Below are 13,976 nucleotides of genomic sequence, written 5' to 3'. Positions count from 1 at the left end.
AATCATGTTATATTTTCCAATTGTTGTTGTTTTTAAATAAATAGAATTGAAAAATTTGTCAACTGTTTTGATAAGTTGAGATTCAGCTTGTAGCTTGCCAAATGCAGTTTTACAACTGTGTTCCCTTAATCAGGGCTTTTTTAGTTTTAATATCATGACTGTCTGTGTTTCCTGTAAGCAAGGAAAAGGTCATACAGGCAGTGAAAACTCCCATCACTTTTTCATGCATCTTATTGCACGAGAAGCGGAGTACACCCTGGACAGGTCGCCAGTCCATCACAGGGCTATAGGTCTCATGTACAAATTAATAGTATGTTCCTTTTCTGTTTATTTGGTTTTATTCCCTATTTGAGCCAGTTGACACCAATTAAAGTTGACTGATTTTTAAATCCTGATCAAACTAACATTACTAAGTGATCTCCTGTTGGTTGGTACTATTTGGTGGACTCGTACAATCAAATGTCCTTATGGTAGACCATTAACAGATTATAGAAAAGTACTTTAAATTGTTGTTTGCTAACGCGAATACAAAATTTCCCCCAACATGGGTACAAATTGACACATGATCTGTGCAAAAACATCCTGTTTATCATCATCTTTTTTTTTTTTTTTTGTCTTTAGAAGAAGAAAAAAACAGCCAACTGTTAAAATGCAAAACAAGCAACACCCACATCAATACAGCAGTGACAGATAAAGGTATATTTGTGTCAAACCTTCTTTACTTATTCAAAGACACTTCCACAAACTGCTCGCACGACTTCATTGATCTCACCCATACCATTGTCTGGTTGCACTGCATTTACGTTTTTGTTGAGCGATGCCAAACATTTGTAGGTGTGGCTGCTTACCTGTGGTCAACCCAACTCATTCAGTAACCACTTTTAATAACCTGCTAAATGCCATTCTCAAATTGCTGTCTGTAAGGATTTTTGTTTTGGCACCTTTGGCAGAACATACTTTTTGACATGTTTCATTATTTAATACATATTCACTCAATGATTAGTGTGTGTGTTTAAAGAGAGAAAGTGGTGGTAACAGTTAGAGAAAGCATGTGAAGTGAGAGCCTTATTTGAATATTTCCATGAGGTTTTATCATTTATCTTTGCTTTATGGCATTAGCCTGAAACCCCGACTGGTGTTACTTCTGCAGCTGTACTTGGTTTCTGAGTTGTGTAAAGTCCTCTGCACAGTGTTAGCTGTCTTCATCCCCTCCTCACCTGGGCTCATCTCATTCCCAGCCTTACAAAGGAAATAAGAGGCTGGCGTGGCCGAGCATGAGTCAGTTTGTTTCACATCTGCAGCCGATTGCGACTCTGATTTAAAAAAAAAAAAAAAGCCGTCTGTGTCTTCAGACGGTGCAGGGTGTGTGCATATGAACGTAACCACACTTGGGAAGTGTGCCTGCTCTATTTGTGTGCCTCACATTTCTCACGTAAATGCAGATGAAACGCAGACTGGTGCAGGGTGTGTCGCCTTTCCCGTCTAACTCTGCCATCTGGGAGCAGCCCTTCGCTTTTTAATTGGCCTCAGCAAGTGAATCAAAGGCGATTGTAAAGCACGTCAGTCTGCATCTTTCTTTTTTTTTGTCTCAACAATTAAATACTGCTGTTTGGACTGAAATATGGCAGTATAAAATACACTGTAAAGTGAAGAAAAGAGGACCCATGTTTGACAGTGGTTTTAAATCAAGTCGCCTAAGGAACAATATAACATTTATTATATTTTTCTAAGTTTTAGCTTTTAAAATAAAACAAAATCTCCAAACATACTTTTTGTTGAGCTTTTGCCTTGTAGCTTAGTTTTTTTTTTTTTTTGGCACAAAAACAGCAGTATCACTCTCATCTACTTTATTCTTGTTTTGTTAATTGTTTTAAGTAATTTTCTTGATTTTGATTCCCAAATCTCCAATATTTACCTAGCAGATGGATAAAATAAAACTGTGATCCAATTCAAAGGTTCTATATAAAAACAATCTGCTCAGACCAGTCAGTGGTTATTAAACAAGATAAAAATGTTTGCACTTGAAATACAACATCAGACATATAATGTCCACCTTTTCCAGATTTTGATCAAATTGACCTTTTTCAATTCTCAGTGAAATTATTATTTTTTATTTTATGTATTTTATGTTTCCTTCATTTACAAAAAAAAATCAGTAAGCAGTCTAATACAAATCTTTAGTACTATTTTTTTTGTAATTGCTTTTCTAGCTGGCAATAGGTCCAATTATTCCATAAAGGTATTTTATTATTTATTATTGCAAAGTGAGAACAGCCTACAAGTAGTACTTCCCAGTTAAAATGTGCATTCTGACATGATGACCAATTCAGCAGAAACGGCATGCCAAAATGTCTGTATTTTTGAGTAACAGCTAAATAGATGACTTCCGGACAGTCACAGCTGCTCCAGAAACTAGAAGAACCTGTAAGTGTGATTTCTAAAGAGGTGAAATAAAAACAATCCACACTGAATTTTATTTATTTATTTTTACTCCTTCGTGCTGTGAGCGGTTATTATTTACATTAGCCTTTAGCACAGCTAGCATTACTTGGACAGTAATGAGTATATTCTAGACGATGTATATTGGTACCTTAACTCCTAGATTTCCAAAAGGCAGTCAGCTTTCCAAATCCAGCATGTTCCTTCACAGAGGTTGACAGCTCAGAAGAACAGCACCCCTTTGCATTACTTTGTTCAGCCTTCCTGTTAATTGCTGAAAGTCCTGCTCTCTCTCTATCTTTCACAGCTTGAATAAAACCCAGATATGTCCATGAAATAAATTCCTTTTTAAGTAGCGTCTTACTCATGCTTTCTCTGACTTAATTTTAACACCTCACTGATACTCAGAGTGGCTAACTCCGTCCCTTAGTAACCTCGTCCCACCAAATAGTGCTTGATCCTACTGTGCCTCTTTATGGCGCTGATCAGAAAAAGGTCTGATTTTTAGCAACAACTTGGCTTAATAGGAATTGTGATGTATCATGATGATACGCTCAACTGATAATGTAAACACCAAAGACTGTCAGTACAGTTGTTCTTTGAACCATTTTTGCTACTATTGGTTGCATGAGAACTTCATCAATAAATACCAATATATTAGAAAATATGATTGCAGTCAGTTTGAAGTTTAGTGGTATAATGGTACTACTTTATGTAATTGAAGTACTGAAGTATTCTATTTTTATGCAATAACACCTGCAAAGCCAGAAATATTTTAACTACTTTTTTATTGTTAGCAGCATAAATACTTATTTTTTCTACACAGTGTTCCAAAGTAGGGAATTTGATTTGTTCATTTACCAAGACTGGATAAGTATGAGCAATGAGCATGCAAAACTAGATTAAAGTTACAGAGTTTATTTTTTATTCTATTATCTAAAACAGAAAAATCTAATTGGAGAAAAATATTTTTACATTGTTAGTTTGCCACATCAAAACTTTAATTTTCATCTAATTTAAAAATCATTTTAGTTTCTGAGTTACAAACTGAAAAAGGCTCACTCATTAAAAAATCAGAAAAATGGCTACTTCAATGGTCTGTTGGCCTCTAGATCCTTTTACTTCTCAGTCTTAAACTGGGTTTAGTACGGATACATATTTTATTTATTTATTTTGTGAACTGATGATCATTTTGATTGTAAACAGTGATTCAAAGGATCTGTTTTTGAATCCTATCTGGATTTTCTAAAGATTTTAAGTGATCCTAGTTTGTCCAGATGGCCAAAAAAAGCAAAATGGACCTTTCAACAGCAGAATCTATGATGTTGTAAAAACTGATAAAAATTCTTCTTCTAAAAACAGAGTCTGGAAAAGTATGAAATTTGAAGATAGAATATTTTTAAGCAACTCTAAATACAATAAAACACTGTGACTGTGAAAAGATTTTGGGTCAGTATCGCCCATCCCTATCTCAAAATGTTACGCATGGTTAAATAATTTGGGGTTAAATCTTTAATTAGCCCAGCCCTTAAAGCCAAGAACTGGCATGTTTCAGGCCTTTCTATTTAGGCAGGTAAGGAAAGCATTTAGTTGATGTGGGGTTTTGTCCTCTTCACGCTTACAGTCCAGCTGTCAAAGAGAGACCAACTGTCTTTTGGAGCCTGATACTCTGAATTCCTTTTGTTGCGTGGCAGAAGATTAATGCTGCAGTTTGTACCCAGTGATTTACAGACCCCCTATTCTTCTGCGGGGCCACGATACAGCTCACATTTGTCCACCGCCATCTGTGCCCTTGCTCCATGTACTTAACCCCTGCTCCACTCTCGTCTCTGCTGAGGGTAGGTGCAGGACGAGGGGTAGCGAGTGAGGTAATGTTTTGTCAGCCTCTGCTTGTAGCCAGGCTGTCCTCGGCAGACACTTTTCACATCCTTTGGGGGGGAAAAAAGTTAAATATAGCAACGCTGGCATCACGATTTTTCCTAATAGTTTAGTCAGGAGTTTGACTTGCCCTGATTTAGAGTTGCTTTGTTGAGAAAAGAAAAAGCACTTGTGTTGTCCTCTGCTGATGTTGTGGCTGATTAAAGTTGCTGATCTCATGTTGCGCTGAATCAATCTGCACTTTGTGTTCATCCCTTTGTTTCGTCTGTAGGAAATTTTCATAAGAACTGAGTCACATCTCAGAGACCACATGGTTGTTGGATCATCTTTTTTTTTGACTACTATTATTAGTTCCTTTCAGGGGAGGATGCAGGGCTTTGTTCATTGTCAGCTTGGTCCAGATTTGCCTTCAGTAGCCAAAGGAATTTGCTTCATACTTTCAAAAAATGACCTCAAAATCTGATTGGTTAGGATTGAATTGCAGAGTTCCCTAATATGGGTTTAAAAATGTTGTGCTGTTAAAAGCTAAGCCTAACAATGCGAAGGATTGCTTGCTAATTTGTTGTAACAGCAAAATATTTTCTGTTTGATCGCTGCTTACTGGAGCCGTTTCATTCTGGAAAACTCTTTGATTCCTGTTTAGTTGGGCACAAACTTCGCCTTGTTCAACCAACACTTGTTTTTTAGGAGGAATGCCACCATTCCGGTTTGGCCACAGACCTGGAGGCATACTCCCTCACACTCGCACCTCTCAGCGAAGTGAAGCCCAATCTGCCCAGGCCTCAAGCATTCCTCCGCTTCTACAGGCCGGGAAGAAGGCGCCGACCACCAAAAAAAAAACATTCCCTGTTTTTCACTGTGATTTTCAGACGGTTACTTTACATCCGAGGAGGTTGGGAACACAGAGGTTTTTGTTCTGCTAAGTAACCAGTTTTGTGGCCTGAGTCCTTGCATGTAAAGCATGTAACTTTCCCGAATTAAACGTTTATATTCTAAATGTTAAGTTGTTACATAAAACTAAAAGTGTCTCCATTTTTAATTACAGCTGCTTGGTACAAGTGCCGACTTTTTTGTGTGAGAAATTTTTAAAAAGCAATAAATGTAAGTCAAATGGTTAGATGTGTCAGGAAAAAAAAGATTTATCTGGAAAAATATCTGAATGCTGCTCTGGGTTGACTCTCCTGGCTGCATTATCGCAGTGTTGGCTTGTTGCTGCACAATAGAACGGACAGGAAATTACTCTGATTGGCTAAAACAAACATGCTTGGTAAAGAGCTGAAAGGAGCAGCTGATGTAATTAGCAGAGATGGTTGGAGGGGTTACGCTGGGAGACCTGGGAAGAAAAGCTTTGGTTTTTCTTAGTAGGGGGGGATAATATTGAATTGTCTTGGTGAACACACTGGAGGCAGCAGGGGGTGGGAGGTGTTTGAGGTTCTAACGAACATGGGCCCTAATGAAGGCCCTGCTGATGACTCTGTTCTCTCCGCAGTCACACCATCCTCTTGACTGACCACGTCTGGTCGATCACAGAAAAATGTCTGGAAAAATAACGAAAGAGGATGAGGCGGAGATGAGGGAGGCCTTCGATAAAATTGGTGAGTAAAAGTCATACAGTCCTGTAGAAGTGTGCTGTTCATAGACACGGGTCAGAAAGCAACAATTTAAAAGAAATGTTTAGCATGACCTAATTGCTCTTATTTAAAATTGAAATTTAACAATTCTCTCCAACATATTAATGAATGTAGTTAGAATTATGTTCTTTTATAATGTATTTTTGCAATTCGGTTCTTCATAAAAAATGTATAACGTATGAAAATGTATAATTTGTAATTCTTTTAATATGTAATATTTCATTATAGTTATTCAGTAACTTTTTTCAGTTTTATTTTTTTATCTTTGTGGGACTATCTGCTTGGGGATCCAGCCTGTGTTTGGGTGATTAAGGGACTGGTAGCAGATAAAAAAAAACAGTTGCTTTCATACTAGTGATGTGTGGCAGTCATTTAGTTTGCTTGCCATGACTGTCTGTCTTTTTGGTTGTTTTGTTTTTTTTCTTTATTAAAAAAACAAATGTAATCAAACGGCTCCATTGGTCTTTTTTGTAAACAAGGGAAAAGTGTAATAATTTTCCTCCAGCCAGCTGACCAGCAGTGCACAGAAACATATAGTGGAGGTGGAGCTCTCTGTTTCTGGAGAAAACTCCGGTATCCTTGCACTTTTTCTGGTTGTTTAAAGAAATGACTTTTTAACAATAGGAAAATGTGATAATACTGCTAAAGATTTTTATCAGGGACTTAAAAGCTATTGAAAATGTCAGGATACCTCGACATTGGTGATCAGCCCAGGTCAGTTGTTCATCTGATAACTGACAGCTCGAATTCAACTTCCGCAGTGGCGTCATTGGTATTCTCTGCCTCCGTTTTTCTCTAGATCTGGATGGCAATGGACATATTTCTGATTATGAGCTTGGCGAGCTTCTAAAGGAGGCCGGCCACGCCCAGCCAGGATACATGGTCCGAGAGATCCTGCAGAAACTTGACCGCAACAAGGACAGCAGAATCAGCTTTGATGAGTTTTTGTTGGTAAGTTAAGCAAAGCTTGTAATATTTTGACAATAAATCTTCTGTGTCAAACTATAAATTATATGCTATTGGGATTCTATGAGGTAAATCAACACAATGTAGTTCATACCATAACTGAGTAGTGGAAGGAAAATTATTCAAGGTTTCCTGTGTTTTATTTTTATTTTACTTTTAATTTGTTTTACAAATAAAATGAATGACTTGGGTGCATCTGTATCCAACCTTCTTTACTCTAAATAAAATCCAGTGAAACCAGTTTCCTTCAGAAGTCACCTAAATATTCAACAGTGACTAAAATTAATCTTTTTGGCCGACATGCAGAACGTTTTATGTAGCGAAAACTACCACTGGAAATAGGCCTGAACATGGTGGTGGCAGCATCATGCTGTGGGGAAGCTGATTTGAGTTGAGAAAATGGATGTAACTAAAAACATGACAAAAGACAGGGATTGAGTTTAACCTTCAAGCAGGACAATGACCCCAAACATGCAGCCAGAACTAAAAAGAATATGGGTTAGGTCATGTTAGAATGGCTCTGTCTGAGGCCAGACATAAATCTAATTGACAATGAATCCAATCTGAATGAACTTGAGTTTGCAAAGATAAATGGGCAGACATTTCAGTCTCCATTTGTATAAAGCTGGCAGAGACATACCCTTTGTGGTTGAAACAAGCACTATATTTGTGATTCTCTGTGAGGGAAGGTAATCACAAGGCTTTGATAAAACACTACTTCAGAAACCTTATTTAACCATCACAGTCCAAGTTAAATACATGCTAGACGATTGCTTATAGCTAATTCGTACATTTAAGAGAGAAAACGTGCAAATTTTGCACAACCGAATGGAACTTTATCGTCAACATGTGGTCAAGGTTGCCTGGTTGTGGTGACCTCTGTCACTTGGAGTCCATTAGAATCACAAGTTGGCATCCTGCAACACTGTGTGCTTTTGGTAAAGACTGCTGTGGCTTTTTTTTGAGTCAGGCCAGGCTGAATAGCTCATTGTAGTCACACCAACGCCTCTGGCGCTGAGCTCACTGATCAAGGACTGATAGGCTTAGCTGCAGGAAGTATCGTTCATTTTACTATTTAATACTTGTTTTGAAAACCACACATGTGCATTACAACATAATATATTATTTATAGTTTCATTAAGAGGTGTTGAGAGGCATTTGAGGCTAATATGTGGTCTAAGTTTGCAGGATAAAAGATGTAACGTTTATACTGTAATTTGTAGCCTTGTTCTCATACATTCAAAGCCTATCCTGAACCCATCAGCTTTAAACCTGTGGTTAGTGAGTCACCAGATCATCTCAGCTTTGTATGGAGCAGATTAGCTACCAAACCATTGAGGAAAAATTCCAGCAGCACCGGTGCGTCTGATTAAACCTTGCTGCCGCGGCAGCTGCCAGGATTTTGGCGAGGTTACCTGGAACCAACAATAAAAGATCATTGAGAAATTAAAATCCGAGCCACTAAAAGATTATATCTGATTTATCCATTTAAGAAACAATGACTAGTGCACTAAGGCTGTGCAATATGAATGATTTACCATTGTTTTATACCAGTTTTGTCTGGTATTTAATGCTGTTTAGAATAGAAGCTATAAAAATTCAGCACAGTCTTTTGGCTATAACCTTTCTGGCTATGTTTTGAGCCTTGATAACATGAATATTGATCCTAAAATAAAACCCATTATCATTTGGCTACTTCACTAAACCAGTTGTTAGAGAAACTGAGCAGCTAAATTTTGCAGAATATTGATAGCTTTAATCATATTTTGAAAGATGATCAGTAGTTGTTTTTATGTTTATTAGCACAGGATGTATCATTCTTAACAAAGTAAATTATTTTCCTGGTATATTATAAACAATATCATATCGGCCATCTCTTATATGCGTATTGTCAGTGATTTCTGGAAGCAAAGTATCTATTGATTCGAACATAAATCCCAGCATTATAAATGTAATAAAACTTACTAACCCTGAGAGGTGGCTAAATGCCCAATGGGTCAGAGTTAAAGTCTGACCCACTCAGCATTCAGCTGAGTCAGAGGTAAAGTCTGTTTGTCTGTAATGTTTTTTTTTTTTTCAAAACTGGGGAGAAGCTAAACCTTGAACAGGATCCAGGCCAACTGGTATTAAATAATATTGATCTAATGCTGATTTTGTGTTTCACATCAGTACTCTTTAACTGCAGTTAATTAGTGAAACTGTAATGTGAAGGGAAGCATGTACCCCTGGATAGTTTGCACTATAAATCTACTATTGTAAATGTCTAGTGCAAGCTGCTTGTAATACCAAAATCTTTTTATTTTTATTTTTTATTTAATTTTATACACCCAAAATCTGGGGGCAAGCATCATTTTAAAAGGGGCCAAAATCTCCTGCTTTTATAGAGGCGATCACACTTGCTGATGAATTAATCAAGATTATCATTTAGAACATTGGCTACATTTATTGAATGAATATTGATGGTGGAACCTGTGTCTTTATATCTGAGGTTAGATTTATATAATGTTACAATTTGTTGAAGCAGCAGATTAATTTTAATATATGTCAGGTAGTGAAAGCCCATTCACTACCTGATGTGCACAGTTTGAGCATTATAAAATATAGTTGACTCAGAATGACCTTTTCATAAGAGTTTTTAGAAATATAAACAGCACCAAATAAACCTTGGACACAGTTGTGTACAAATGGTGAACGAGCAAGTGTGTAGAGACTCTCATTTGGTACTGTTGGTATGTTCAGCTCAGCAACAAAGTAGCTATGAACAGAACATAGTCCAAAATGGATTAATCTTCTGGAATTGGTCAATTAGCACCAAATTGTAAAAAGAAAAGGTGAGGCTTTGTACTAAGTTTTCATTGCGTAATTAATATCAAATAACCTAACTATACTTAAAACAACCAGTTGATTTAGTGTGTAATATTAAAATTTAATGTTTCATTGTTTTTTGATTGAACACTGATTGTTCCTTGTAAAATTAATCAGATAATCAGCCATCTTCCAATACAAATTTAAATGGAATGGAACTTATCTTTTGTACATTCAAATTAAGAGGGAAAATGTCTGTTTTATGTGCAATTTTGGAGGCATTCGTTCTGATTATTCCTTCTTATTGTTTCAGATTGTTAAGGAGCTGAAGGGCAGTGAAGTTGCAAAAACCTTTCGCAGGGCCATCAACAGAAAAGAGGGAATCCTGGCTATTGGAGGGACGTCGGAGTTGTCAAGCGAAGGCACCCAACACTCCTTCTCTGGTGTGTGACTCTGCTAATGTTTGTTGTGAGCTGTTGACTTTGAACCCACTGCTTTTCAGTTCCAGAGGAACAAACCTATAATGGCTAAAGTTACCCTCTGCAATGGGATGTTGTGAAAGTGCAATTAAATGGAATTTACTTTAGTTTATTTATGTAGGTTAATAAAACATTATGTAACAAAGCCCAGCAGATTGCAAGGATTTGTTGACTTTTTGCAGCAACCCCTCATTCTTAGCAAACATGTGGCGACAGCGTAAAGGAATTACTTCTTTGAACAGGTTTACATTAGGACTGCATAAATTTACCCAAACAATTAAGAGACGTTCCCATTTAAACAACTTATTAGCATTTCTGGGAGTGTATATCTCATTAAACCAGTGGCGCACAAACAGTGCAGTCAAATTTCCACGTCACATGCTTCTTTTGTCTAAGAATGCATAAAGTGGAAAGAAATTATCGGCTTGTGTTGCTGGTGGGAGTTAGCACTAAAATATGTAAAACAGAGAGAACACCAAGTTGATATCAGAAATGACTTTCAGTGGCACTTTCCAGGTAAGAGACACAGCTAAACACAGAAGAACTGGGCCTGGAGTACTTTCTATGGGAACAAAAACATGGATGGAACCCTGAGTTGATGGTAGCATTAGCTTTATCTGCGACTCGGTTTCGGGAGAGGTGCGTGCAACTAAGCACAAAATCGAGAAGTACTTTCTGTAGGAAAGAAAAACGAATAACACAGAACTGGATCTGTCAATGACTCTGTCCGGACAGACACGCAACTAAATACTGAATTACTGGGCCTGGATTGCCTTCTATGGCAGCAAAAGCTCCATCTTGGCACTTTCTATGTGAGAGATGCACTACTCTAGGCATACCTTCTATGGGAATGTTAAACAGAGGAAAAACTAAGTTAATGGAAGCAATAATTCCAAATGATGCATAAATTGAGATGTAAAAGAACAGAATGAGTGAAAAGTATTCTGAGTTTAACAAATATCTTACCCAAATTCACTCTTACAGAGGAGGAGAGATACGCTTTTGTTAACTGGATCAACACCACTCTGGAAAAGGATCCTGACTGTCAACATGTGCTGCCTATGAATCCCAACACAGACTCCCTGTTCATGACTGTGGGAGACGGCATTGTGCTCTGGTGAGTCCCCCTCGCCTCTCTCATAACAGCATAAGGTCACCTGCACCCTGCTGCAACCTAACGTTATGGTTGCATTCTGGGTAGATGAATATGTAAAAAAAGACCATGGTATAACTATAGTAGTGCTGCATGAATTTTCAAGAAATTTCAATGAATTATTATAATGAGATCAATATCTTTAAATATTTTGAACCTTTTTGTCCAACTTTAGAATGGCTTAAACGCCTAAAACATTTAGACCAAACTGAGAACACAGATATAAAAGTGTACTGTTCCCTTTCAGTCGATTCACTCAGTACAACACATGGGTATGGGATATCACGCCCCGCGTGTCCTGGCTGAAGCCACCTCTAATCATGCCTCCTAGGCAAATGATGCGATGACGACAGGTGACAGGCCCCGCCTGCACTATATACCTGTCCGTCATCATTGTCATTACTCAGTTCTTACGCTCTTCACCTCGCTAAGAACACCTCTTTGAGTCAGGCTAGCTAGCTAGTTGCTGCTGGTTAGTTCTGTGTCTCTTTTCGAAAGGCTACTTGGAATTAGTTCAACTGCTTTTGTTGGAGTTGGTCACTGCTGCCTGCTGGTGAGCATGTCTGCCTGCGAAGTGCTAATTTCAAGCAGTTCGGTCTTGCTTTCGTGGTTCGGGATGAGCACAAAGCTAACGCAAGTGAAGCAGAAGTTGTCTATTCGTCCCCGTCCTCAGGGGTGCGGCTTCTTGCTTCATGAGAAGGACCAGCATGAGGCTTATCGCGTCTGTCTCGGGATCGTTCACACTCGCAGAGCATTTGCGGAGCCCGAAGCATGTGCGTTCTGTCGCCAGCTTCGTCGCTTGATCCTGGAGAGGCGGATTAAATTCCTTGAGAAGATGCTGGGAGGGGCTGCTGTCTCACAGCGAGACCCACTGCTCTCCAAGGCGGTAAACCCAGTTTCGTCCGATTCTGATGAGGACCGCTTTTCGGTCGAAGTCCCCGCTTCCAGCTGGGCGGACCATATGTTGATGGGTTAGCCGATAATGAAGGTGCTCGGTCTCAGCTTCAGCTAGAACCCCTTCAGGGAGAAGAGGACGTACTGGACATCGGTTTGGATGTTCATGGTCTGTCCAATGATGAGGATGAGTCTCTGCTGAATAAGGCTGCCACTGCTGCGCCAGCAGACCCGGATGTCTTTTTTCTCTCTTTGCCGTTGTGCAGCTGATATCCTGGACGTGGAATGGCCATCCACACCTCCTGTGGAAAACCCATCGCGATTCGCGGGTTTTATCTCCCCTCGGAGCCGGCCGCAGTTAAGCACCATCTACCCATGTTCCCGGACTTTGTTTCTGAGTTGACGTCTACGTGGAAAAAGCCACTGTCCACGTCATGTCCGCGTCATGGTGCCGAGTTATGGACAGTATCTGGACCTGGAAGGCGCCGAAAAACCCGGACTGGTGAATATTCTGCCTATGGAACCATCTTTGGCAGCATATCTGGCCCCGTCCCAAAATCATGTTGTGGGTGGTCCAACATCGCTTCCGTCTAAGCACTGTAGGTTCTCCGCTGCTCAATTGGAAAAAATCTACAGGGCTCAAGCGACCACCGCTCGTGCCCTGAGCTCTATTACCATGCTGCAAACATGCCAAGCTATGCGCTTAGCGGAGCTTGGAGCCGGAACACTGCCGGAGAGCCCTTTTATGCCGCTCTTCAATGAGGTGAGAATCACCACTGACTACATCCGCCACAGAACTACGGCCAACCTCCCCGAAAGACGGCCTGGAGCAGGGGTCCTCCTCCGGGGCTCCAGAAGGACTCGACGTCTCGGAAGAAGAAAACACAGTCCTCCTAGCTGTGGGACTCGAGATCCAGGGGTTTCAGGAGCAGGGAGACATGTTTTCCAGTTTTTGGCGGCTGCCACCCAAAAGATGTTTTGCTGGTGTTGTTCAGGATCTCAGTCCCAAGAGGCGCTGCGTTTCCCCCACACAGTCTTCCAAGCACAATTTCCCCACAAATGCATTTGCACTAAAAGCCCCCAGTTTGGCTGTGTTGAATGTGTTTCTGAGCACTACGGTTGTTCCAAATGTTTGTATGTATGCTCCAAATGTTTCAATAAAGACAGCTTTTCTATGGAAAAAAGTCAAAATAAAAGGGCTGCAGGCGACAGCCAAATGAGGCTGCACATCTCTCGCACGTCGGGAGAGGGAAGCACCGTTCTGCCAACAGTGCCGCAGGCCAGTCGCCTAGCTGCGCATCTCCATATGTGGCGCACATGCGCACTCCAACCTTGGGTGGAGAGGACCGTTGCTATGGGTTACCGTTTACAGTTTCGCCGGAGACCACGTGTTTCTTGGTGTGGTAAACACGGCGGTAATGGCCCAAGCAGCAGAGGTTCTGAGAGAGGAAATAAATACGCTGTTGGCAAAAGGAGCTATCCATGCGGTTCCTAAGTCGGAGATGAACAGAGGTTGGTACAGCCGTTATTTTGTTGTTCCGAAAAAAGGGGGCGGGCTTTGTCCAATCCTGGACTTGAGAGTTCTGAACAAATACCCCCGAACATACAAGTTCAAAATGTTAACACTCAAGCCGCTTCTGACAGACGCTTACTTTCACGTAGCGATACACCCGGACCACAGACAGTTTCTGAGATTCGCCTTCGAGGGCAAGGCTTACGAGTACCTCCCAC

General features: G+C 39.9%; 1 protein-coding gene across 2 annotated transcripts in view; it reads left to right on the top strand.

The window, feature by feature from the left end:
* Positions 1-13,976, top strand: part of LOC124876755 (plastin-3-like) — a 28,753-nt gene that overhangs the window by 1,863 nt on the left and 12,914 nt on the right. The window contains exons 1-5 of one of the 2 annotated variants that reach the window (XM_047379748.1): positions 678-696; positions 5,807-5,912; positions 6,748-6,899; positions 10,033-10,162; positions 11,183-11,315. In XM_047379748.1, coding sequence (XP_047235704.1) covers positions 5,852-5,912; positions 6,748-6,899; positions 10,033-10,162; positions 11,183-11,315 — 476 coding nt within the window. In that variant the 5' untranslated portion in view covers positions 678-696; positions 5,807-5,851. Of the gene's footprint in view, positions 1-677; positions 697-5,806; positions 5,913-6,747; positions 6,900-10,032; positions 10,163-11,182; positions 11,316-13,976 lie in introns of those variants that run through there. The other variant, XM_047379747.1, reaches the window with a different exon arrangement.

Source organism: Girardinichthys multiradiatus, chromosome 11 (genome assembly GCF_021462225.1).
Source record: "Girardinichthys multiradiatus isolate DD_20200921_A chromosome 11, DD_fGirMul_XY1, whole genome shotgun sequence".
In the NCBI taxonomy this organism is placed as follows: domain Eukaryota; kingdom Metazoa; phylum Chordata; class Actinopteri; order Cyprinodontiformes; family Goodeidae; genus Girardinichthys; species Girardinichthys multiradiatus.
This window is presented reverse-complemented; position numbering and strand designations above follow the sequence as displayed.